The sequence below is a fragment of the Lepidochelys kempii genome, chromosome 2 (genome assembly GCF_965140285.1).
Source record: "Lepidochelys kempii isolate rLepKem1 chromosome 2, rLepKem1.hap1, whole genome shotgun sequence".
NCBI lineage: Eukaryota > Metazoa > Chordata > Testudines > Cheloniidae > Lepidochelys > Lepidochelys kempii.
The window spans coordinates 269832960-269859047 of record NC_136381.1 but is presented as its reverse complement, the minus strand read 5'-3'; the positions used below and the strand labels follow the sequence as shown (position 1 = coordinate 269859047).

Genomic DNA, 26088 nt, shown 5'->3' with positions numbered 1-26088 from the left:
CGGGCTCTGGGAAGGAGTTTGGGTGTGGGAGGGGGTGAGGGGTCGGGGCTCTGGGAGGGAGTTTGGGTGCGGGAGGGGGTGAGGGGTCGGGCTCTGGGAGGGAGTTTGGGTGCGGGAGGGGGTGAGGGGTCGGGCTCTGGGAGGGAGTTTGGGTGCGGGAGGGGGTGAGGGGTCGGGCTCTGGGAGGGAGTTTGGGTGCAGCAGGGGGTGAGGGGTCGGGGCTCTGGGAGGGAGTTTGGGTGTGGGAGGGGGTGAGGGGTCGGGCTCTGGGAGGGAGTTTGGGTGCAGGAGGGGGTCGGGGCTCTGGGAGGGAGTTTGCGTGTGGGAGGGGGTGAGGGGTCGGGCTCTGGGAGGGAGTTTGGGTGCAGGAGGGGGTCGGGGCTCTGGGAGGGAGTTTGGGTACAGGAGGGGGTCGGGGCTCTGGGAGGGAGTTTGGGTGTGGGAGGGGGTGTGGGGTCAGGCTCTGGGAGGGAGTTTGGGTGTGGGAGGGGGTGTGGGGTCAGGCTCTGGGCTGGGGCAGAATGTTGGGTGTGGGAGGGGGTCGGGGCTCTAGGTTGGGGCAGGGGGCTGGGTTGTAGGAGGGGGTCAGCGCTTATCTTGGGCAGCTCTCGAAAGCGACCCACACACCCCTCTCGCAGCGGCTCGTAGGCGGGGGGCTTAGGGTGTCTCCGCACGCTGCTGCCCGCAGACACTGCCCCCGCAGCTCCCATTGGCTGCAGTTCCCGGCCAATGGGAGTTGCGGAGTTGGCGGTTGGGGTGGGGGCTGGGGGCCCCTGGGCCATTGCCCCCTTTGCCCCCTCCTGCCCCGCGTTGGCGGGCCTGCTGCTATGGGACTTTACCTAGAGTGTGAGTGTGGCCAGATAGGTAGGCCCCTGTTGAAACAGCACTGCCGGGTGGGGCAGTTAACACTGATTCTGCCTCAGTGGGTTCCAGGTCAAATTCGCTCCATTTACAATGAGCAGCAAACTCCAGCCCCTGACGCTGCAGGTTCAGCGTGGCACATGAACCACCGAGGGAAGCCCTTTCAGCGAGCGTTACTACGTGCAGGGACAGGAGGGGATTTCCTGCGTTTTCACGCCGCGGTGCCTTTACAAACCAAGGCAGGCATTTTCTGAGCTCATGGATCTCTACAGTCCCCTTCTCAGTAACTTTCCCCCCACGTATATTATTACATTGCACAACATTAAACCCATGTTCTTTATTTGCCCCAGGCTGTGTGTCCGTGTCCACCAAACCGGCTTCTCGCCTGCAGGGACGGAAGAAAGAAACAGAACCACAGGCCTGGAAGGGCCCTCGAGAGGTCACCTAGTCCAGTGCCCTGCACTCACGGCAGGACTGCATAATAACTAGACCATCCCTGACAGGGTTTGTCCAACCTGCCCTTAAAACCCTCCAATGGCAGCAACAGCGGGGTTGGTTTTACTGGGAGGCTTTCAGATACTCCAGCGATGTGGGGAGAAGAGACAAGCCCCTAGACGCTGGACAGCTCAGACTGGCCCCTAGACCGCCTGGGAGCGGGAAGTGCTGTAACACCAGTCGTACCACCCCTTTCACGACAAGGTACCCGCGCTTTACGCAGGACACTGAATGCGACTTTAGATATTCTCTGCTTCTGTGGATGAACAAGTCTTCGTGTTGTATGTTAGGCACCGAAGTCTCTGCTATCCCCTGTAGCAGAGGCCGCAGTATTAGTGGGCAAAGCTTGAATTCTTATAGATTATTTCCCAGAGCCCCCCTCACCTCCCCCCACCATGCTATAAAAACTCCAGGGCCCAGCAGGGTGGAGGGGAGGCTTAGGGCTCCAGCCGCTGGGCTGGTGGGGCGAGCTCGGGGATTCTGCCCTGTGGCGGGGCTCTGGGATATAGCCGCAATGGGGGTAGGGGAGGAGGGGCACATCGGGTCTCAGGGCAGGCAGGGGCTCCACCCCACAGGGTGGTGCTGGGGCTCGGGAATATTTACTAGAGCTCTGCTCCGGACGAATTTAAGCCCTGTTAGTGTGTCATGGCTAGACGGTGGTGAGCGTGTCTGATACTCAGCACGCTCGTTTTGCAAGCAAGATCTAACATCTGCAATAACAGCCCTGGGTCCCTGTGGGGAAGCAGACGGTGCTCGGATTCTCATGGTGTGCCCGGTTCTGAATCCCATCAAGCTGCTCTCTGCTGCGGATGTACGAGCCAAATGAGAGAAGAACTAGGTAGACATTCCCACTGTCTGAACGGAAAGCCCCTGGTTTGGTCACTGCAGTGTGTGCTGATGCGCCACTGAAATACACTCCAGTATTTCCAGGAGCAGTTCAAGGAGAAATGATGGTTCTGTTCGAAACTGTTCGAAACTGTTTCCCACTACAGCTTCCTGCCAACTCGTGTTCAGTGTCCTCTGCCACCCTGCAGATACGGGGTGCAGGGGGAGTGGCTGACAGAGATGATAACAGGGTATCTTGGTTATTCCTTTACTCCTCTTCTTTTGAAAACATTCTACATGTCGGACACTGTGTCCCCCCATTTCTCATGTTTTCAGGGGTTACTGTACAACTGAGGGCAGTCTTTGTGGTTTGTTGATTCCTGCGATGATCCCATTTGAAATTTACATATAAACATCGATAGCAGCTTTTCACACATTCATTGCAGTTCTGTCTTTGCTCTCCTGGTTCAGATCTGCAGAGTAGACTGAAGCAGGACCTAGTAGTGAAGCTTATATTCCTCCCGGTAGATTCCCGTGAATGTCTATGTGGACTGTCTTGTGACCTTTAAAATGTCCAGTTGTGATGGACGTTCTTCTCACATCCAGGATACAAAGGGACATGTTTCCAGGGGGACTCTTTAACAGTGCTCACAAGTACTGCACCCCCAGCGTGCTTTGTGCAGGCAGTTGCTCGTCTTGCGTAGGCTGATGCACTTTTGGGGGCACAGACAGATGCACTCAACTTCTGCATGTGCAACTAAGGCAACTTGCTGCAAATTGGGGCCAAAGTATGTTCTTTGTGTGAGGCCACTAATTAACCTTAGAGAGGAGACGAACCTTTCCTCTAGGGTCCCAGCGCTAGGCTGGTCCCTGGAGTGCTATGAAGTTTATCTGCAGACTTCAGCCTGATAAAGAGACACGGATTCTGCTCTGTGCGCATTTGCTGGTGGGAACAGGAGCTGGACGGTTAGACTGGACCTGCTCCTGCACACTGGGTCCAGGCATGTGGCCTTGCTGTGGAGCAAGAATGAAGCTTCTCTCACATTCAGCAGTGTCTGGATTCTGAGTGGTTATTTTACAAGAAGCTTCTTCCTTGCACCTTCCTTGCTCAGCTCCGTTGGGCAGGTGTCTAGTGTTGCTCTTCTTTCACAGCTGGTAAATGTATATGGTCTCCTCCTTCAGCGGATTCCCGAGTGAGATAGGACTTCCAACCGAGACCGAAAGCTGGCTCCCCATGGCGATGGCCCCCATGTTGAGTAAGCGCACGTGCGGCTTTACCACTGCGTGCACTCTCTGGTGCCTCATGAGGTGTGTTTTCTTGCTGAAGCGCTTCCCGCAGAGGTCGCAGGGGAAGGGCCTCTCCCCGGTGTGGATCCTGTAGTGCGTGACGAGGTGTGTCCTCTGGTTGAAGCTCTTGCCGCACTCGGTGCATGCATAGGGCCTCTCTCCTGTGTGGATCCTCAGGTGTCTCTTCAGGTCCTGCTTGTGGCTGAATCTCTTCTCACACTCCGTGCAGGCGTAGGGCCGGCTGCCCAGGTGGGTCTTCTGGTGTGTGATGAGGATGGACTTCTGGCTGAAGGCCTTCCCGCACTGGGCGCAGGGGAAGGGCCGCTCTCCGGTATGGATGCGCTGGTGGGCGTTCAGGTGGGTTTTCTGGCTGAAGCTCTTCCCGCACTCGGTGCAGATGAACGGCTTCTTCCCCGCGTGGATCTTCTGGTGGGTGATGAGGTTCTTCTTCCAGGTGAAGCTCTTCTCACACTCGGCGCAGGCATAGAGGGTCACGTCCCCCGAGTGGATCAGCTGGTGGGTGAGGAGTTTCTTCTTGCAGCTGAAGCCTTTGTCGCACTGGGTGCACCTGAAGGGGCGCTCCCCTGTGTGGATTTGCTGGTGCCTCATCAGGTGGGTTTTCTTGCTGAACCCTTTCCCGCATTCGCTGCACAGGAACGGCCTCTCGCCTGTGTGGATCCTGAAGTGGGTAACCAGGTGAGTCTTCTGGCTGAAGCTCTTCCCGCATTCGCTGCAGGCGAAGGGTCTCTCTCCGGTGTGGATCCGGTGGTGCCTTATGAGGTCCTGCTTGTGACCAAAGCTCCTCTGGCATATGGCGCAGGTGTAGGATCGCCTCTCGAGGTGCGTCTTCTGGTGCATGGTGAGCACGGACTTCTGGCAGAAGCTCCTGTCGCAGTGAGGGCAGTTGTACAGTCTCTTCTCCTCATGGGTCTTCTGGTGCGTGATGAGGTATTTCTTCCAGCTGAAGCTTTTCCCACACTTGACGCAGCTGAAGGGCCGCTCCCCCGTGTGGATACGCTGGTGGGTGATAAGATTCTTCTTCCAGCTGAAGTTCTTCCCACACTCGATGCACGTGAACAGCCGTTCCCCTGTGTGGATCTGCTGGTGCCTGGCGAGATCTTGCTTGTGGCTGAAGTTCTTCTGGCATACAGAGCAGGGAAGCGGCCGGGTTCCCGAGTGAGTCCTCTGGTGCCGCACCAGGTGGGTTTTCTTCCTGAAGTTTTTCCCACACTCGGTGCATGGAAATGGCCTCTCGCCCGTGTGGATTCGGAAGTGCGTTATAAGGTGCGTTTTCTGGATGAAGCTTCTCCCGCATTCAGTGCACTGATAGGGCCTCTCTCCCGTGTGGATACGGTAATGCCGTATCAAGTCTTGTTTGTGATTGAAGCCCTTCTTGCATTCGGTGCAGATGTATGGCCTCACTCCCATGTGGGTTTCCCGATGAGTCATGAGAAGGGACATCGGTCCAAAGCTGCTGCTGCAATCAGTCCAGTTAAATGGAGCCTCCAGTGGGAGCTTTCCCTGGTGTGGTTCCAGGCCAACCTGATCCGCAAAGTTGTCTTTGTATTCCATGCACACGTATGGCATTTCTCTCTTCAGGTGTCCTTGGAAAAGTGCAAAATTCTCCATGTTGCCAAAGCTGGATTGTTCAGCCTCAGCCTCTAGAGTGCTCCTCAGCTGCCTTTGTGATCTGCATGGGACCCTGCAGACACTCCCCCAGTCTGGATTCATGGCCACATTCTCTTGGCGTGTTTCCGATGATCGGTCCGATACCTCCAGTTTTATAGCAGAGGTCTCATGGGTTGCTTCAATGAGGCTCACCGGCTGCCTTCCTGATTTGCAAGGGATCCTGAAGATGCTGTCCCAGTCTGAAGACTTAAGAACAGTGTCTTTGGACTGTTCCGGTGACAGTTCGGGTGAGTCTAATTTCACAGTAAGGTTCTCATTCTCTGCTCCGGTGGGGTTCATCTGCTGCCTTTCTGGTTTGCACTGGATCCTGTAGATGTCTGAAGATGTGGAAAGATCTTCTTCAGACTTTTCTGATGAGGGCTCACTTGGCTCTAATTTTACAGTTAGTTTCTCATGCTTGGCTTCTGCATGGTACATCTGTTGCCTTTGTGGTTTGCACTGGATCTTGTAGGCATTTCTCCAGTCTGGAGACATGGAGAGACTCTCTTCTGATCTCTCTGGTAAGGGGTCAGGTGGTTCTGATTTTATAGTAGAGTTGTCATCATCTACAACACAGAGACAAGAGTTCAGAATATTATTGCAAGGGAAGGTAAAACTCTTAATATCAGCTCTGTCTGATTTCCAGTGTAATCCCATGAAGGTGTGTCTCACAAGCAGCACTGGTTATAGGCCCCTTGTACCACCTCCATGTCTACAGATACAAGGTTTAAAAGATTTTGAACTTTTGTAGGAAGTCATCGTGCCAACAGGATGTTGCCTCCATATTAGGATCTCAAAGCATTTTACTGGCATTATCTAGTCCCCCAAACCCGTGCTGTGAGATAGGTAGGTAAGCAGTAGTGGTATCATACCCGTTTTACAGAGTGGCTCACTGAGGCACAGTGAGATCAAGTGGCTTGGCAGAAGTCACACAATAGGTTAGTGACAGAAAGCTGGGAACACAACTCAGGAGACCGTACTCCCACCATACATGCTGCTTCCTCCTTTCCAAGATTTCTTAGAATTTGCTGGTTAAAGATAAAATTGCTCCCAGGATCGTCTTAATTATTTGAACACTAGGTGGCATGTATGAAAGATAGATTTTAAAAAATGCTGTCAGGTCACATCAGTTTGCAGTGAGCCAGAAGGTCGCACTGCTGGTTACTTAGGAAGATTAAGATGACTGTCACATACAGCAGAACCGCAGAGTTACGAGACCCTCGGGAAGGGAGGTTGTTCATAACTCTGAAATGTTTGTCACTCGGAACAAAGCCCGAGGGTTGTTCCTTCAAAAGTTTACAACTGAACATTGACTTAATGCTGCGTTGAAACTTTACTGTGCAGAAGCAAAATGCTGCTTTTAACCATCTTAATTTAAATGGAACAAGCACAGAAACAGCTTCCTTGCCTTGTCAAAACTTTTTTTTAAACTTTCCCTTTATTTTTTTAGCAGTTTACGATTAACACAGGACCGTACTGTCTTTGGTGGGGTTTTTTTCAAGGTCTCTGCGGCTGTCTGATTGCGCACTTCCAGTTCCAAATGCGGCGTGTGGTTGATGGGTCAGTTCGTAACTCTGGTGCTCATAACTCTGAGAGTCTACCGTATCGTAAAAATTACCCGAAATTCCAAAAATTTTCACAGAAAAGATTGAGTAGGAAAATCCACACCAGAAAGCGTGCTATTAATCATGTGCTATTCTTGATTTCTTATTTGCTATTCTCCCAGACAGGAAGCACACACAATGTCATGTGTCTTAATTTTCCCAACCACATAGCACTGTAAGAAGCACTAATAATGAATCGAAATCATCAAAACGAACAGTTTGCGAACAGCCAACAGCCTGAAAACTATAGGCCCCCTGTAGCGGGGTGGTCACCCACTCCGGGCCTGAAAGGGTTACAGCCAGCCCTGGGAGAGGGCTGGGGCTGCGAGCCAAGGGCTAGGCTGAAGGGGAAGCAGCCACAGCTGGGGCCACGCCCCAATCAGGCCACAGCTGGCCCTATAAAAGGCTGTGGGCCAGGGGCTCAGGCAGTCTCTCTCTAGCTGTGGAGAGAGATGGGCCTGGCTGCCTGGGAGCTCAACAGGGTACCCAAAGTGGAGCAGGGCTGGGGAAAGGCCAGAGGAGCTGGGGGGCTCCAGGCTGGAAAATCCCCAGCCTGCAGGCCTTGCTGAAGGTCTAAAGCAGGTACTGGGGTTGCAAAGGGGCAGCCCAAGGTTAGGCAAAGGCAGCAGGTCCAAACCCTCCTTGCCGATGATGGCTGCAGTCTGCCCCAGTGTGTGGGGGCTAGGTGAGGACTGGCAGTAGCTGCTGAGATGGGGTGGGGATTCCCCAGGGAGGGGAGACCCAGTGTGCAGGGGTACTGCAGGGGGCAGAACCCTGATGTAGAGGGGCACTGGGGTCTGGGGGGGACAGGGGGCCTGAGGCAAGCAGGACCCTGGCCTGCAGGGGGTGGTCTGGAGGCTGGAGAGCTAATTCCCAGGATGACCAGCGGGAGGCGCTGTGCCAGTGAGTCCCGTGTCGCTACATCCCCACTGCCCAGAGAATAACGAACCATTTGAAGAAACGAAGGATGGATCTGAGAGCGAGATTAACCGACGAGGTGCTAAATTTGTAGCAAAAAATTCAAGAAGCTCTAGGTGAACAAAATCTTTGAATGGCATTTGAAAGCTCAGCCCACCAAGATGTGACAATGAAGAGGTAAAAATCTGAAGCTCGGAAGAGAAACCCTGTAACCTGAAGCGCTCGTGGAATGGTGGCCTTGCTCCGTTTCTGCCCTGGCGGCATCCGCCAAGAAAGAACCAGTGGAGCAGCCCTCAGAGATTCGTGTTTAAATGCAGCTCCTCCCTAGGAAGCTGTGAGCCCATTTCCGCTGGCTAGGGCTGGCAGGGCCTACACCTCTGCGTTCTGGAGCAGGTCTGATCCCTCACCTGTGAAGCAGCTCTGCAGAGTCCCCTTTTCCTCTACGTCACTCCACGCCCTGGGACGTGACGGCTCCTCCCCTCGCTCGGTCTGTGGCAGGAGGTCACGTTTCGTAACAGAATGACCTGCTGAGAGCGCAAGGCAGACCCAGTTAGTTTCCTTTTGCATCTCCCAGGCTTCAGAGTCTTCTGTGGCCCCTTGACAAGGTCCCCTCCTCCTGGTGAATGTGCCCCCTGGCAAGGTGAAAACTCCCCTCCGAGAGAGGGTCTTGCTTCTGCAAGCCCCACTCTTCCTAATCCCTCCCGAGGGTGGGTTTCCCTGCTCCACTGCCCCTCAGGAGGGTCCCCTGCTTTGTTGTGTGTTGCCCCCACCCCATCTGAGGGAGCATCTCTCCACTCAGCCTGGTCCCCTTCTCCCCCAGGGACTCTCATCTTGGCAGGGGCCTCCCTCCAGCTGGGGCTACCCTCCTGGGACACAGAGACCGGGCCTAGCATGCCTCTCCACCCCGCACAGCTCTCCCACCACAGAGAGCCCGTGTAGCGGGCTGCCCCCTGCCCTCCCTTGGATTGGATACAGAGATACAGCCCCCTACGTAGCATAGGGCTATCCACTGCGCTGCCCTGCATCCTTCAGGGCCGGTACCCTCGACAGCCAGTGCCATGGCAACCGCTTGGGAGACAGTGCCCAAAATTGGAGGGAACCCAGGAGTCTGGGTGGGCACCGTTTGCAGCTCCCGGTCCTGCCCCCCCCATCTCACCAGCAAGAGAAGTGGGTGAGATGGTGCTATCCCCTTCCTGGCCTCATGCAGCAACAGGACTCAATGGGGAGGGGGTGTCTTGCCTGGACAGCCGCAGCCCGGGGCCTACTCGCCAGGCAGCCAAGCCTGGCTGGCAATGTGGTCCATGGCATGGGAATACAGTGGCCTCACACAGGGGGACTGGCCGGCGCTGGGCAACATGCCTGCCAGGTCACTGGTGTGGATGTGGCCTGGGACAGTGGTGCACAGACACCGCTGGGTGGGTGGGCCGGAGGGTCTCTTTCCAGTACCACATCACCACCCACCCCTCTGTTACCTAGAATGTCCTACTTCTGTATTCCACTGAGAATTGTTCCAGTCACAGCGTGTGTGGAATAAAGGACAGTCACCCCGATGTCAGTGATTATAACACCCCTTGTGTGACAGGGCGCTGGGCAAAGGGTTGCTGATTCAGCCCTCTCTCAGGCCAGCTCCCATTCAGGGGAATAAATTAGAGCTGGCTGGAGCTAACCTGGTCCTAACTGGGGAAGCAGAGACAGCTGCTGCCTGATTAACCTGGGGCTGTATAAAAGCCGCAGGGAAAAGGCAGAGAGTGGAAGCAGGGAGGGTGGCCTGCAGATGGGAACAAGCCTGTAAACAAACTGCACCGAGTGACTTTATGGACCTAGCAGGGGCAGGAGCCAAGGGGGCCATGCCGCACTCTGCTACACCTGGCATCCGTGGAGCTGTTGCTGTGTGTGTAAGGGTTTTATCTTGCGAACAACTCACTACAGGGAGTGGTGCTGACTGCCACGAGTCATTCCACTGCTTTCAAGGCAGTCAGCACCACTCCTGGTCCGAAATCTCTGAAAGATCAGGACCCTGGAGTTTAAATGTGGAAAAATAACATGCAGGAAGCCCCTAGCACTCGGGGTGGGAGGGGGAGTGCAGCCCCACCCCATCCTAGCAGCAGCCTGCTGCTCTCTTCTTCCTCCCGCTCCCGGACTGCTGGGGACTCCTTGTGCACTGTCCCCGCTGCTGTCCTGCCCTGGCCCACAGGCCTGACCTGCCCCAGCACCATGTGCTGCAGGAGCCTGCAGGAGCTAGAGGCTCTGGGCAGGGGGAGGAAGCACAAGGTGCCCTGGTCTAGTCCCGCACTGTGCTGCCGTGGGCTTCTCTGGAGACGTAGCCAGCCAGGTCCTGCCCTGACCTCGGGGTGAGCCGCCTGCCCTGCTTGGTGAGTTGCTTTTGCCCCAGTTGGGTGGGAGTTTGGGGGTGGGCTGTTATGTGACTCCTGTGGAGAAGGGGTGCAGCAAGAAATTGAGGGTACCTCTGCTCTACAGCAATGAAGAGGAATATTTAAGAGAATATTTGTTCCGGTGGATGGTGGTGGGTTTGTGGGCTGCCCTAGAGGAAGAACGCTCTGGAGTAAATGCATGAATGAACGGGCGTTTCTATTGCACGCGTCATCTAGTGCGATGATGATCTGCAGAAAAAAAGTTGCAAAACAAACCAACTCAGAGGGCATTTTTCAGAGAACTGTACTGAGGAGGGATACGCCACAAGTCAGCAGTTAACAACATGAGAACGGCTGTGCTGGGTCAGACCAATGGTCCCGCTAGCCCAGTATCCTGTCTTCCAACAATGGCTGGTCCCAGAACTTCAGGGAACTGTAAAAAACAGGGCAGCTGGAGTGATCCACCCGTCTTCTGGCAAACACTTCAGAGCATGGTTTTGCATCCATGCCCATCTTGACTGATGGACCTATCCTCTATGAACTTATCTAGTTCTTTTTTTAACCCAGTTATATTTTTGGCCTTCACAACATCCCCTGGCAATGAGTTCCACAGGTTAATTGTGCATTGTGTGACAAAGTACTTCTTGGTTGTATTAAACCTGCTGCCTATTAATTTTATTGGGTGATCCCTAGTTTTTGTAGTGTGGGAAAGGGCAAATAACACTTTTTTCCACACCAGTCATGATTTTATAGACCTCTATCATATCCCCATGAGTCGTCTCTGCTAAGATGAACAGCCCTAATCTTTTTAGTCTCTCCTCATATGGAAGCTGTTACATACCCTTGATCGTCTCTGTTTCCCTTCTCTGAACTTTTTCCAGTTCCCCTGTATCCTTTCTCAGATGGGGTGACCAGAATTGGTCACAGTATAGCAGGTGTGGGGGCACCAGGGACTTACATAATGGTATGTGAAATGTTCTACCTTATTTTCTATTCCTTTCCTAATAGTTCCTAGCAATCTCTTCGCCTTTTTGACCATTGCTGCACATTGAGCTGAACTATCCATGGTGACTCCAAGATCTCTCTAAGTGGTAACAGCTAATTTAGAACCCATCATTATAGATGTGCAGTAGGGATTATTTTTTCCAGTGTGCGTTACTTTGCACGTGTCAAGGTTGCATTTCATCTGCCATGTTGTTACCTCATCACCCAGCTTCGTGAGATCCCTTTGTAGCTCTTCACAGTCTGCTTTGAACTTCACTGTCTTGAATAATTTTGTATCATCTGTAAACTTTGCCATTTCACTGTTCACCCCCATTTCCAGATTAGTGGGTCAGATTTCAGGCATGTTACTGCCTTATTTCCATTCACAGAGTATGATTCTACTCTCACTTAAACCATGTTTACAGTGGTGAATCTCCATGGACTTCACTGGAGTTACTCCAGATTTACATTAGTGTAACTGAGCTCAGAATCAGGCCCACAGCTTCACCATGATGGAGAAAGAGAAAGGGCCAGATGTTTAAAGATATTCAGGTGCCTAAAGATGCAGATCGGCCCCTAGTGGGATTTCAGAAGCACCTACGGGCCTAACTCTTATTGAAATCAAACCCTTAAAAATGTGGTCCAAAGTGACTAAACTGAAGTCCCCCCAGACATGCCCAGAATCAGGCTATCCATAAAGTGAAAGCAAAACGATTGTTGATTTTTACCCATTGAGATCAGAAGCTCATAATTCTCCCTCATGACGTCCCGGTAAAACTCTCTCTGCCATTCTTCCAAAATCGCCCACTCCTCCGGGGAGAAATAGACACTGACATCCTCAAATGTTACCAGCCTCTGAAACACAAACAGCAACCCGCTCAGTGCCCACCTGGAACATGAAGGGCTAATGGTATCGGTGTGAGGTTAAAAGCTGCTGTGTGTGTGTGTGTGTGTGGGCGGGGGGTTAACAGTGTGTGAAGTAGGAAGCAGGTGAACAAATTCAGGGAACCCGAGGGTTTGTAACGGGATTGTGAGAATGCTCAGTTCTGGAACCCTTGTGCGGTACTTACCTTCCTGAAACCTGCCATTTGCCCTTCAACTAGCTACAGGCATATGCCTTGTCTTGTGGGTGCAAATACAGAGCTGGTTACCTACAATACATGGCATTGCCTTGCCAAGGAATGGTTTGTCTGCAGGGATCGTTACTTTGAGCTCCTCCAAAGAACATGCCCAGCCTTTGCAGAACAGTAACACATTTAGGTGACCATAACCACAGGTTATTTTTCTAATTCTCTTCCCAAAGACCATAGCTATTAATGCTGCACGACCTACGATCCAAACCCCTTCGAAAGCCGAGGGGCTGGATACGGATTCCCAGCTCCAAAGCTCGCCCTATGGTTTTGATTCTAGGTTGGATTCTAAACCTGGCAGGGTCTTATTTTCCTCTTCTGGCTAAGATGAAGCTGGAACCTGTTCTCATGTGATTTTGGCCTCATGTGGCACAAGACTTGTGAGATCAGCTGTTCCCGTGAGTTCTCTGCCGTTTGGGGATGAAATCTCACAAGAACAGCCGGGCTCTGTGCTGCTGAATATAAACCCTGAGTCCTGGTTCAGCTTCTAACCTGCGCTCCAGTCTAAAACTAATCTAGATTATCCCCTTCCATGCCCCATCTCCAAAATGAGGTTCTTCAGCCCAAGTGCACTTCTCAGCCATCTCGGGCCACGTTTTTAAATGGAACATGCACCTGACGACGGCTACAAATGCTCTATGGAGAGATGCAGTGCTGTAGGTCAGATCCCCTCAGATATGACAGCCTGGCACTGCTTTCCTGCATAGGGCAGATGGGGCAGCTTGAATATATATGTTCCCTGCTCCTAGGCAGGGTTTTTTAAAAGCTCTGCTCCAGGAATTACTCTGGGGCCGTTCTCTGGCCTGTGTTACCCAGGAGGTCAGACGAGATGATTACAATGAACAGTCCCGCCTGGCATTGGAATCGATGACTTTATAGTGGAGTCCCAGCCGAGAGGTATTTTACCCTTTCATTAGAAACTGCTCAAGTAGAACGAAATCCAAGTCTCAACCTATGTATTTAGAAACCTGCAGGCTGCAGCTAGGGTGACCAGATGTCACGATTTTATAGGGACAGTCCCTATATTTAGGGCTTTGTCTTATACAGGCGCCTATCACCCCCCATCCCTGTCCTGATTTTTTGCACTTGCTATCTGGTCACCCTAGCTGCAGCCTAACTGGTTGGCTCAGGCTGAGTATCAGGACACAGAGACACATCCTGATCTTGGTGTAAATCTGGAGCTACTCCACTTAATTCAGAAGAGCTGCTCTGGATTTACACCAGTGTAACTGAGATCGCCATCTGCTTCATGACAGATTCTTCGGTGTATTTCTAATTTATCTGCAAACACGATGTTCAAGGTAAATGTCCTACCTGAGCGGAGATCTCCTCAGCCATTCCCCTCTGATGCTGGAATGAACCGGGTGTAGATGGGCTTTCTTGGCTGGAACTCCTCAGACCATGAGGACCCCAGATCCGGTTTTTTTTTTTAATCAATCAGTATTTAGAGATTCCTATTCCCCCTGCCCGTTGTTTCTCTCTTAATGGCTGCCAGTGCAGAGAGACTCTGGTCTGATTTCAGGTTACCAGGAAAGGCAGTGAAAGATTAGACAGAAGAAAAAGGGGGGCGATCTGCAGGCAGGACTATGAGGGATTTTTTTTTTAAAGCAAACCCTGACAAACTAAGGATGCTGAGGAATAAGGCAGTTACCCACAGAGATCACATGTGCAGCTGTCTTAGCCCCATAGAGTCCCTTCTATTGTAAAGCTTTTACTCCTACAGAGCTGCAAAGCATTCCTGGGAGCTGTAGTCCTTCCCCGGAAGGTACTGAAGCTGCCTGTGATCACAGCACAGATGTTTAACCTTATCAGAGAGGGAGAACTACACTTCCCATCAGCCCACGGAGCAGTCATGTAAACCCTTTGTTTTCTGCATGGCTGCTGTGGCAAACCTTCCCACCCTTGCACTGCCAGCAAAGCCCGTCCCCTCTGCATTACAAATCAGTCTCTTTACATTTAGGAGACTAAGGGTCTGATCCCCCAGCCCTCCATGGACCCACTTGCATGAGTAGAGTCCTCAGAGGTCTAGAGTTGGTGAAACTTGGGCACGCGTCTGAGCCAGCTTTTCAGGGCCCCCCTCCGATGTTGGTGGGCGCCTTTTAACGGTGGGTACGTAGAGCAGCATTTAGAGAGTGATGTACTTGCACCCAGATTTAAGTGTGGGGCAAACAGTCTGGCACTATATACTGCAGGTGCAAACATACTTGGGGGGAAGAGGCTTGGTATAGGCTTCGTTACAAATCCAGTGTGTTGGTTTTGCTTAGATACTATGGTGATGGGCATGTTATAAATGTGTGGATATGATTAGACCATGTAAATTGCAGGATGATTCACCACCATTTAGTCCTGTGGATTCTCTATTACTGGTCATTTTAAAACCAAGGTAGGATGTTTTTCTAAAGAGCTCTTCTCTAGGAATTATTTTGGGGGTTGTCCTCTGGCCTGTATTATACAGGGGGTCAGACCAAATGATCACAATGGTCCCTTTTGGCCTTGGAATCTATAAATACAACATCCAAGTTGCCCTCTAACCTTGTCTGTACATTTCATCCTCTCTCCCTTCCCTTTGTCAGCTGGCAGAGCTCTGTAGGCATCACAGCAGAGGTGAGTTTTCGGGGATTTACAGGCAGAGGCTGATAGGTCAACGGACCTTAGAATCATAGAATATCAGGGTTGTAAGGGACCTCAGGAGGTCATCTAGTCCAACCCCCTGCTCAAAGCAGGACCAATCCCCAATTAAATCATCCCAGCCAGGGCTTTGTCAAGCCTGACCTTAAAAATTTCTAAGGAAGGAGATTCCACCCCCTCCCTAAGTAACTCATTCCAGTGCTTCACCACCCTCCTAGTGAAAAAGTTTTTCCTAATATCCAACCTAAACCTCCCCCACTGCAACTTGAGACCATTACTCCTTGTCCTGTCATCTTCTACAACTGAGAATAGTCTAGAACCATCCTCTTTGGAACCACCTCTCAGGTAGTTGAAAGCAGCTATCAAATCCCCCCTCATTCTTCTCTTCTGCAGACTAAACAATCCCAGTTCCCTCAGCCTCTCCTCATAAGTCATGTGTTCCAGACTCCTAATCATTTTTGTTGCCCTTCGCTGGACTCTCTCCAATTTTTCCACATCCTTCTTGTAGTGTGGGGCCCAAAACTGGACACAGTACTCCAGATGAGGCCTCACCAATGTCGAATAGAGGGGAACGATCACCTCCCTCGATCTGCTGGCAATGCCCCTACTTATACATCCCAAAATGCCATTGCCCTTCTTGGCAACAAGGGCACACTGCTGACTCATATCCAGCTTCTCGTCCACTGTCACCCCTAGGTCCTTTTCCACAGAACTGCTGCCTAGCCATTCGGTCCCTAGTCTGTAGCTGTGCATTGGGTTCTTCCGTCCTAAGTGCAGGACCCTGCACTTATCCTTGTTGAACCTCATCAGATTTCTTTTGGCCCAATCCTCCAATTTATCTAGGTTCCTCTGTATCCTATCCCTACCTGCCACCGTATCGACCACTCCTCCTAGTTTAGTACCATCCGCAAATTTGCTGAGGGTGCAATCCACACCATCCTCCAGATCATTTATGAAGATATTGAAGAAAACCGGCCCCAGAACCGACCCTTGGGGCACTCCACATGATACCGGCTGCCATCTAGACATGGAGCCATTGATCACTACCCATTGAGCCTGACAATCTAGCCAGCTTTCTACCCACCTTATAGTGCATTCATCCAGCCCATACTTCCTTAACTTGCTGACAAGAATACTGTGGGAGACCGTGTCAAAAGCTTTGCTAAAGTCAAGAAACAATACATCCACTGCTTTCCCTTCATCCATAGAAGCAGTAATCTCATCATAGAAGGTGATTAGATTAGTCAGGCATGACCTTCCCTTGGTGAATCCATGCTGACTGTTCCTGATCACTTTCCTCTCGTGTAAGTGCTTCAGGATTGATTCCTTGAGGACCTGCTCCATGATTTTTCCGGGGACTGATGTGAGGCTGACTGGCCTGTAGTTCCCAGGATCCTCCTTCCTCCCTTTTTAAAAGATGGGCACTACATTAGCCTTTTTCCAGTCGTCCAGGATTTCCCTCGATCGCCATGAGTTTTTAAAGATAATGGCCAATGGCTCTGCAATCACAGCCGCCAACTCCTTCAGCACTCTCGGATGCAACTCGTCCGGCCCCATGGACTTGTGCACGTCCAGTTTTTCTAAATAGTCCTGAACCACTTCTTTCTCCACAGAGGGCTGGCCACCTACTCCCCATGCTGTGTTGCCCAGCGCAGCAGTGTGGGAGCTGATCTTGTTCGTGAAGACAGAGGCAAAAAAAGCATTGAGTACATTGGCTGTTTCCACATCCTCTGTCACTAGGTTGCCTCCCTCATTCAGTAAGGGGCCCACACTTTCCTTGGCTTTCTTCTTGTTGCCAACATACCTGAAGAAACCCTTCTTGTTACTCTTAACATCTCTTGCTAGCTGCAGCTCCAGGTGCGATTTGGCCCTCCTGATTTCATTCCTACATGTCTGAGCAACATTTTTATACTCTTCCCTGGTCATTTGTCCAATCTTCCACATCTTGTAAGCTTCTTTTTTATGTTTAAGATCCGCAAGGATTTCACTGTTAAGCCAAGCTGGTCGCCTGCTGTTTACTATTCTTTCGACACATCGGGATGGTTTGTCCCTGTAACATCAGTAGGGATTCTTTGAAATACAGCCAGCTCTCCTGGACTCCTTTCCTCCTCATGTTATTCCCCCAGGGGATCCTACCCATCCGTTCCCTGAGGGAGTCGAAGTCTGCTTTCCTGAAGTCCAGGGTCCGTATTCTGCTGCTTACCTTTCTTCCCTGTGTCAGGATCCTGCACTCGACCAACTCATGGTCACTGTCTCCCAGATTCCCATCCACTTTTGCTTTCCTTACTGATTCTTCCTGGTTTGTGAGCAGCAGGTCAAGAAAAGCTCCCCCCCAGTTGGTTCCTCCAGCACTTGCACCAGGAAATTGTCCCCTACATTTTGCAAAAACTTCCTGGATTGTCTGTGCACCGCTGTATTGCTCTCCCAGCAGATATCAGGGTGATTGAAGTTGCCCATGAGAACAAGGGCCTGCGATCTAGTAGCTTCTGCGAGTTGCCGGAAGAAAGCTTCATCCACCTCATCCCCACCTTGCTGGGGAACTTTTACTAGGTGGTGCTGAAGAAATCAGAGCCATGTCTGAGGCTCGAAGCTGAGTGGTGGACAGCAAAGGCTGGGTTATTTGTCAGTGAAAAGGTGGGGTAAAATACCAGATCAGAGAGGGTGAGGCTAAGTCACAAAGAGGTGTTGTTAGCAGCAGTGTTCAGAGGGGGCCAATAAGGATTGTGAGTTTCCCTAGCCCTTAACGGAAGGGATCGGGGCCAGGTCTGAAGTTTTAACAAAGACATCTTTCTTCCAAGCGTTTCTCGGGCATCTGAGTTAAATGTGTCAACAAACGCAAACAAAAACCAAAGCGTTTTAAACGTGCTGAATAACAATTATCTCCCCACTCAATTAATCAAGGGTCAGTTGAATGGTCTCTCTAGTGCCATAAGTCTAGTTCTGTTTGCCTGTCTTTTTATACCATCCTCATCATCATAGTGTATGAACATCTCCAGCGATTCAGAGTTTTCTAGTCATCCATAGAGTCTTCCACGAAAAAAACAGATTAAAGAAGACCTAAATTTCTAAGGTAAAAAACAAGGAGAGGAGGCGAGGAGTCCGGAGGCACCTTAAAGACTCACAGATTTATTTGGACATAAGCTTTGGTGGGTAAAAAACCCACTTCTTCAGATGCCAAAATAAAAAAAAAGTGGTTTTTTACCCACGAAAGCTTATGTCCAAATGAATCTGTTAGTCTTTGAGGTGCCACCGCACTTCTGGTTGTTTTTGTGGATACAGACTAACATGGCTACCCCCTGACACTTGACTTTTTTAATACATCTTAGAATGTTTTTTTATAAAAGGCACAAACCCATTTCACCCCTTTGCAGCTCGCTTTCTGGATTCATCTGCACACGGTGACCAGATGGTCTTTGGCCCAGAAAGCGGGATGATCTGGGAGGATACATACCTACAACATACATGACTGCACAGCGGACAGAAGTGTGTAGGCAGCGTTGTGGTAGCCGGTGGGTGCCAGGGGGGGACAGCGACAAGGCGGGGAAGGTCATATCTTTTATTGGACCAACTTCTGGGGCGGGGGGGGGGGGAAGAGAAGCTTTGGAGCACCTTGAGGGGGCCATTTATGGATCTGGGGCAAAAACTGGGGATTGGTCCTGCTTTGAGCAGGGGGTTGGACTAGATGACCTCCTGAGGTCCCTTCCCACCCTGATATTCTAGGATTCTCTGAATACACCCAGCTCTTCTCTCCGGACTGACCCTGGGGGGTCACAGTTTGTCTGGCCGGTGTCTCCTCGCCAGGGCGGAGGCCTGTCAGCCCGTCCCCACGCCGTGATAAAACAGGAAATCGCAGCAATCGCCAGCCTCCTTCCCCTCGCAGGAAGTGATCCAGCGGCTCCCAGGGATGCGCTGGGAGGCTGGAAGCCCCGCACAATGGAGCGGGCTCGGTGTGACTCGCCAAGGGCGAGCTGAGTTCCCGGCATCACCGGCGCACTCGCCCGTGCGGTGTGAATCCAGCCTGTCCTGCTTCCCACACGCCGCCTCTTGCTCCGCAAGCTCCTCTCCGCCCCTGCCCGCGGGGGAGTCTCTCAGCGGCGCGGGGCTGGGGGAGGAGAAGGAAGCGGAGCGAGGCACAAGCTCCGCATTGCAGCCGAGCCCGGGAGCCCGGCGCACCGAGCCGAAGCGGGGAATCCGCCCGAGGAAGGCCCAGCCACCTCCGCTCCCGTCGGACGCTTCCAGCCAGCTCGCCGCCTGCTTGCACCGAGGGAGCCGGGGAGTTGCACCCGGGACCCAGCCTCTGCCTCCCGGGGAAGAGCCCGGGCTGGGTTGCTGTACACAAACCTCCCGGCGCTCGCTGCGGGTCCCGCACCGGTGCAGCGTCTGCGCGCGGCCACGCCGGAGTGAAAGCGGATCTGGGTAAGAGCGGTCGCTTGGGGATTCCGCAGTAAGGCGCGTGGGGGGGGACCCCGGCCCAGTGACTGGCTGCTCTGCGTGGCCGGGGCCCTGCGGCCGCGCCGAGGGGTGGGGGCGGGGCAGTACCGGGCTGGACGCGGGTGGGTGTCGGGGGGCAGCACGCGCCGGGGCATTCACACGGCCCAGCAGAGGGGAGACGGGTCCCGCCCACGCCGCAGGCCCACGGGCGCGAGCGGGCTGCCAGCCCAAGGGAGTGCGAGGCGCTGCCCGGCTCCCGTGGAGCGCGAGCTCTGCCACCGCCTGGCTGCACGGCCTTGGGCAAGTCACTTCGCCGTGGGCGAGGCTAACACGCCTGGCGGGGGCATCGTGGGGCTCCGCGTTTGCTCCTGGCTGTCACACGCGGCTGCCCTGTCTCCGTGCGGACACAGTGCGGGGTCCTAGGCTGCCCCCAGCGGGCAGCACTTGCTGGTCCAGGGCTAAGCCTGATTCGTTGCATGCTGGGACTTGTAGTCTCTGTGGGCGGCACTGTGAAGGGGGAGTTTGGCTGCTACCAGCCCCACTTTGTGGGCAGGACCTTCATCACTTGGGCTCCTGGGTCTCCATGCAGTCGCCTGCTGGGGAAAGCTGGGGCACCCTAATTCAGCTGCTTGAGCGTATTCAAGCAGAGGGACAACTTCCCTCTGGTTGCAACATATTCCAATGAGGAGGAACCCCCCAGCCATCAGCCCCCCCCCCCCACCTTGTGCTGTGATCCCCTCATGCCTTCCCGTTAAGCAGTCAGGCTAGGAGAGTTGGAGACCTCCCAGGATACACAGATGTGGTGAGACTGAATAGATGTCACTCTTCCCTCTACTCCAGTACTGAATAAATACCAGGGTGTAGACATGCACGGGTCACTGTTGCTGTAGGTACCATCCTTCAGGTGAGGTATACAAGACAGCCAGGCCCTGATCACTGATAGTCATTACAGGAACCATGGCACGCTGGGTAAGGGTCAGTGCCCTATTTGACTTGATTGGTTACACTGTCTTTATTTAAATTCCCTCCACAGCTGAAATTGGAGTCTTCCTTTTGGGTGCTTAGCTGTTGTTGTGTGGTGTTTCAGGGCTCTCGTATTCCACCCTGGAGGAGGCTGCGTTTCAGCATGATCCCCTTCATCTCTGTATCCGTTTATATTTGTAAACCGCACTGGGGCTATTCTGAGTAGAAGTGGACAAATCAATGAAATGGGGGGGTTGTTAATAATAATAAAACCCAGCTGTCTTCAGGCAGAGTTAATGGCTGTTGATGCTGGAAGTGACCGTGAGGAGTCTGTTCAGTGTCTAAGGGTGTGTTCACGGCTCTTTTCCACTGGGGCCTGGGTTACTACCTGCAGTGTGTTTGTTTATCCAGGAGATGACGGTCCCATGAGTGCGGATCAGAAGCAGGATCTCATGACTCACCTGACGCCCCCCCCCGGAGAAAGGCCATTCACGTTTCCCGCTTGCGACGAAAGCTTTAGCGATGAGAGAAACCTCATAATTCACAGCCAGGCGGAGGAACGGGAGTACAAATGCATTCTGTGCGGGAAATGCTTCAACCAGCAGCCCAGCCTGACCCGGCACCAGAAGAACCACACGGGGGAGAGGGCCTACGTCTGCCCCGAGTGCGGTAAGAGCTTCAGCCTCAAGCACAACCTGATTATCCATCAGCGCACGCACACGGGCGAGCGGCCCTACAAGTGCAGTGTCTGCGAGAAGAGCTTCAGCCTGAAGCAGAACCTCGTCACCCACCAGCGCATCCACACCGGGGAGCGGCCCTTCGCCTGCCCCGAGTGTGGGAAGAGCTTCCGGGAGCAGCGATTCCTCCTCAACCACCAGAGGACCCACACGGAGGAGCGGCCCTACGAATGCAGTGACTGCGGCAAGGCCTTCAAGGAGAAGCAGACACTCGCCAGCCACCAGAGGACCCATAGCGGGGACAGGCCGTACCAGTGCACCGAGTGCGGGAAGAGCTTCAGCCAGCGCACGTTCCTGGTGACGCACGAGAAGACCCACCAAGGGGGGAGCCCGTTCACCTGCGACGAGTGCGGGAAGAGCTTCAGTTGCAAGAGCGGCCTCGTCACCCACCAGCGCATCCACACCGGGGAGCGGCCCTTCGCCTGCCCCGACTGCGGGAAGCGCTTCAGCCAGAAAGGCTCTCTGAAAATCCACCAGAGAATCCACACTGGGGAGACCCCCTTCACATGCCCCGAGTGCGGGAAAACCTTCACGCAGAAGATAAACCTGACTACGCACCAGAGAACCCACCTGGGAGACAAAGCCCTGACATGAGCCTGATGAAGTGCTAAAAGCTTTGCAGAGCGGATAGCTCTGAACTCCACTGGGAGCTCCTGGAGGGGCCCATGACTGCACTGGACGTGAGAGGCTGAATGGCAGAGACACCATGTGAACGTTCGGAGTGTCCAGAAGGCCTCAGTCGCTCCTTACGCACCCCGGAGTCCCCACAGGGGATACTGATTGTCTTCACGCACTGACTCTGGGTCCCCCTGTACAGCTCCTCTTTCCATTGGTCGGTCAGGTTCGTGCTCTTCTGTGCCCACCCCACATAGAAGCCCCAGAAGGAATCCCAAGTCCCAGCGCCCCGACTCCATGGTGATGGCCTCGCCCTCCACCCACGTCCCTCTCCCAGCTCCCTGTCCCTGTCCCGGCTCGCTCAGCTTCCTGTGCTTGGGAGCAGATGAGCTAAACAATGAGGGAAACTCCTGGCGAAGTTCTTTATTGCTGCTGTAGGGACTGATCCTGTGAAGTGCTGAGTCCCGTCAGTACCCTTCAGCCTCCATTGGAGACACCTGACATCTTGCAGGGTCAGACCTGTCTGGCCTGCTTTTCAGAGGTGCTGAGCACCCACTCCTCCTGCTGGCTCCCATGGGAGCGGTGAATGCCAAGCACCCCTGAAAACTAGGAACAGCTCTCTTCACTTTCTCTCTGTCATGGAGCATTGCAGCCTTGAGGACCTTAAAGCCCGTAGTTCTGGCCTGGCCAATATTCAGCCCTGGGATCACTGCAGGCCCAGTGTTCTACAGCGTGGGCCACAAGGGCCCTGGTCTTCCAAACGGCGTTCGCCTGGCTGCTCAGAGCAAGTCGAGGCCAGGCATGCTGGGATCGGGGCTCTCTGTAAGCCCCTCCTCCATATCAAGGGTTAGGGGAGCTGCACTCACTTCTTGCCAGTTAGACACAGCTCCCAGGCTGTTGGTTAAATACCCTTAGCTGGGCAGTTGGGGTGCGTCTGCTGCAGCCCCTTTTGGGACAGCGGAAGCACGAAGGTACCAGCAGCTCTGCGTTAGGGGATGCAGGCAGGGTGGCTGGTGCCAGTGAACAGAGCAGAGGGGAGTGTGCCCAGAGAAGGCAAACGTGGCTGCACCATCCCAGCCCTTGGCTGAATTAAGAGTGCCTTGTGACCATTGCAGAGCTGTGTAAATTACAGCAGTTGTCAGTCGTGTTTGCCCGGCTTCCCCCCCCCAGCTCTTGCTCTGGGGTGTTTGGCCCTGGCACTGGCCCGTAAAGCACTATTTATATGTGCTCGGTATTGTTTGCGTTGGAAATTTTCCACTAGCGCATGAATTAATCTCTGAATGTGTTCATTTACCCAGGGAGCGAGAAGGATGAGTGTGAAAAAGAAGCAGGAGCTCATGACTCATGTGAAATATTCATACACTGTATGTGGGAAAAGCTTCAGCCCACAGCCACCTCTCCTAGAAACCACACAGGAGAGAAGGTGGCACCTGGAGCAGGATCTCATCCCACCCCCTGGAATCCAACCCAGAGAAACTGTGTTATCCTCATAATTGATTAAAAAAAAAAAAAACTTCAGAGACCAGAGATTTCTTCTAAATCACCAGGGACCCTACACGGAGCAGAGACTGAGCAAATATAGTCCTTGCTGCAAAACCTTCAGGGAGAAGCAGGCTCACAAAACCCCAGAGAACCTGCACTTGGGAGAGACCATCCCAGGTAACTGAATGTGGGAGAGGCTTGGTCTGAGGATATTCCTGCTGACATCTGAGAAAATCCGCAAAGGAGGGGCCCCATTTACCTGCTCTGAGCACGGGACATGCCTCAGCTGTCATTATACCCCAGAGAATCCGTACCAGAGGAGACCATTTAAATGCCCCAAGGGAGGGCACGCTCCTCATAAGATAAAACTTCCCCAGTGAATCTGCATGAGTGAGATCACTTAACCAGAACTGGAGAACTAAGGAACTGCAGAGATAAGCTAAGAATAATTCTCTCTGCCGGAATCACTGGGTATGGTTCTGTGACCTGGCTGGTGCAGGAGGTCTGGCTAGAGGAGCACAGTGATTTCTTCTGGCTTTAAATTCTGTGAATCTGTAATTCTGAATATACACCTGAGACCTCCTGAAGGTGGGAAAATATTTTGATAAAACACAAGGATAGACATCATACAAATGTCATGTACGTTGGAAAAATCTTGTTCGCTCCCCTTGCTGTACAGGACAGCAAGAAATCTCCAAGTGGCTGCACTGGAGTGTTGCTCCCTGGTTGCTGTTACAGGCCAGTTCAAGGAGAGTTGCTATGCCAGTGGCATGTAGTTGCATCCACATTTTTCCCTTTGTGATATTTCCCACCTCCTGTTCTAGTCTCTTCTGGTCCTTTCTGTTTGTGTTTGTAATGTTTCTTTTCTATGCCTGAAGATTTCGGGCAGAAGGGGAAGGTTTCATTAATGTTTCAAAAGGAGGCAAGTTTCTGCTGCATGTGAGGAGGGCAAGAATTCAGTCTGTTTCCCCTGGGAGAGGCAGCTGCTGGAAAAGGCCATCAGTGCAGTCAGCATAAAACTCAAGAGATGTCCAACACAAACGGTTCCTGCCTGTGTCACTCAGCTGTTCAGATGAGTAAAGAGAAATGGTTTGGAAAAATGAATTTTCCTTTCATGGTTTTCTGCCGTTTGCTCAGTGTTACATCTCACTCTGCCTGGGCAAGGAAACCAGATTGGTCAGTTTTAGTTTCTAGCCATTTTCACTTTCCGGGTCTCGCCATGGGCATATCGTTACTGGGTTCAGTGGAGCTGTATTGGGGTAAAATTAACCCATGGATTTCAAGTCATAACAGCTGATACATCCAGAGATTAACATCATAGATCAGACTTTAGGGCCCAGTCCAACTCCTGTTGAAATAAATGGACAGGCTCTCATTGACTTCAGTGGGAACAGGAGCAGAAAGGCTCAATCCTTCAAGGTGCTGAATACTCTGGACATGATCCAGCAAAGCAAAGCACTTTGGCACATGCATTGGCATCAGTGGGACTACTCACTGGTTTAGCAAGGGCGTAAGTGCTTCACTGGATCAGGGTCAGAGTGCTGAGCACCTTGCAGGATTGAGGCCTTAGTGATCGAGGAGAAAATCTGATCACCCTTATCCTACCAAGGGATAGGGTACCCACCCTGGATGAGAGAGCACGTGTATCTCATCGTCAGAGATTCATGCAAACACTCCGATCGGTACGAGGTTTTTGAGATCCTCACCCTCCCAACACCCTTTATTTAAAAAAAAAAATCTGAATGTTGTCTGTAACCCCAGAGGATTGGCTGGGTAAGTTTCTCTTTGGGAAGGCACGGCTACCATTTCCCCAAGACCTTTCTATGGCTGGAGAGTGCCGTATTCCTGATTAAGAGGCATGTGATGGCTCGTATTTCTATAGAGGATCCTGGGTCTTTAACTATCTGCTTGAATACTTGTAGTGACCCCTGCCTGGGCAGAAGGAGATGGGCTGATTTAAAGGGTGTGAAAATATGACAGGAGCATGGTGGGGAGGGGCATGTCTGCTGAGGGTTAATCCTGGGGGGAAGCAGCAGTGAAATGGGGGGTGTCTCTCGGGTACTGTAGCTGGAATGCTAGAGATCAATAAAGGAAGGTGTGTTTGAAAGGAACTTTGCGCTGTGTGATGATTGATTGATGTGAAAATCTGTCCTGATCGCGGCTCACCCATGATCTTCCAGCATCAGCCCCTGGTTAGGTGTAACGAACTGGCTGCACAGATATGGCTATCCCCACTCTCACGGCCCAGGAACATCAGCGCTTAAACCACTGGCTTCTACCCGTTCAGCTAAAGGGGAAAAAAACAACCACGCTCCGTTAGCTTGAGGCAGTAGCAGACTGTGGTGGTCACTGGGGCTTGGGAGACACAATCACATGCGCTTAACCAGTGGGAACCCTTGAGCCCTGGAGCTGCAATGGCCCTCGGAAGCAGCGTCCCATCAGCACGTGGGAGGCCCTGTGGACCCATGGAATGTACTCCAGGCCACATGCAACAGTGCACAGACTTCGGTCTAGTTCCTCCCCTCCGCTTCCATGAGCGTAAGGGACGTGGGGGCTGGCGGAGGAGGGATGCTGGGTGCGGGGGAATGACACCCTCACATCATCCCCCCCAATGGAAGCTTCTCCAGCGAGCACTGTGAGCTCAAGGCCCCGTGGGGACGCCATCCACAGGTGTGCTGGTCACCTTCTCTTCCAGAGCATTCCCTGAGAGGTTAACCAAACCAGGCCCTCTCCCCAAGATGGGGGATGCCCAGAACAAATATGGGGTGGAGCAGAAAACAAGCCCTTGTCCCCCTCCCAGCTTTCTCTATTTCATCAGTTCCCTCCTGCTGCCCAACACCTCTGTTCAGTAATGATCTCAAAGCCGTATTCTTGTGCCTGTAGCCGAATGGGATTTATTCAGATGAAAGGAAGAGATCCACACAATAAACTGGGTTTCTTCGGAGATCACTTGCCTTCAGGGTGGAGTTTCAGGAGATCAGAGACCTCCCTCGTAACATATGTGCCAAAGACTCACCCGCTGGGTTTCCCAAACAGTACTTCCAAGGGGAGCTGCGTGACTGAGCGCATTTTCCGTGCCCTCGCTGTT

General features: G+C 52.6%; 2 protein-coding genes across 3 annotated transcripts; one reads left to right on the top strand and one right to left on the bottom strand.

The window, feature by feature from the left end:
* Positions 1-504: 504 nt before the first annotated feature.
* LOC140905760 (uncharacterized) lies at positions 505-13895 on the bottom strand. Its single transcript, XM_073329188.2, has 4 exons — positions 13459-13895; positions 11743-11869; positions 8066-8185; positions 505-5702 (listed from the first exon to the last, which is right to left on the bottom strand). Exons 1-4 carry the CDS (start codon positions 13480-13482, stop codon positions 3328-3330), a joined length of 2646 nt encoding a protein of 881 aa, XP_073185289.1. The 5' UTR covers positions 13483-13895; the 3' UTR covers positions 505-3327.
* Positions 13896-18470: 4575 nt separating this feature from the next.
* LOC140905795 (uncharacterized) lies at positions 18471-25102 on the top strand. 2 transcript variants are annotated; one of them, XR_012156942.2, is made up of 3 exons: positions 18471-19188; positions 20578-21744; positions 22817-25102. XR_012156942.2 is itself a non-coding variant. In XM_073329283.2 (2 exons), the coding sequence occupies exon 2, from the start codon at positions 20592-20594 to the stop codon at positions 21495-21497; it is 906 nt and encodes a 301-aa protein (XP_073185384.1). In that variant the 5' UTR covers positions 18471-19188; positions 20578-20591; the 3' UTR covers positions 21498-25102. The 2 variants fall into 2 exon arrangements, 1 of the variants encoding a protein (XP_073185384.1); XM_073329283.2 differs by having other exon boundaries at positions 20578-25102.
* Positions 25103-26088: the final 986 nt, after the last annotated feature.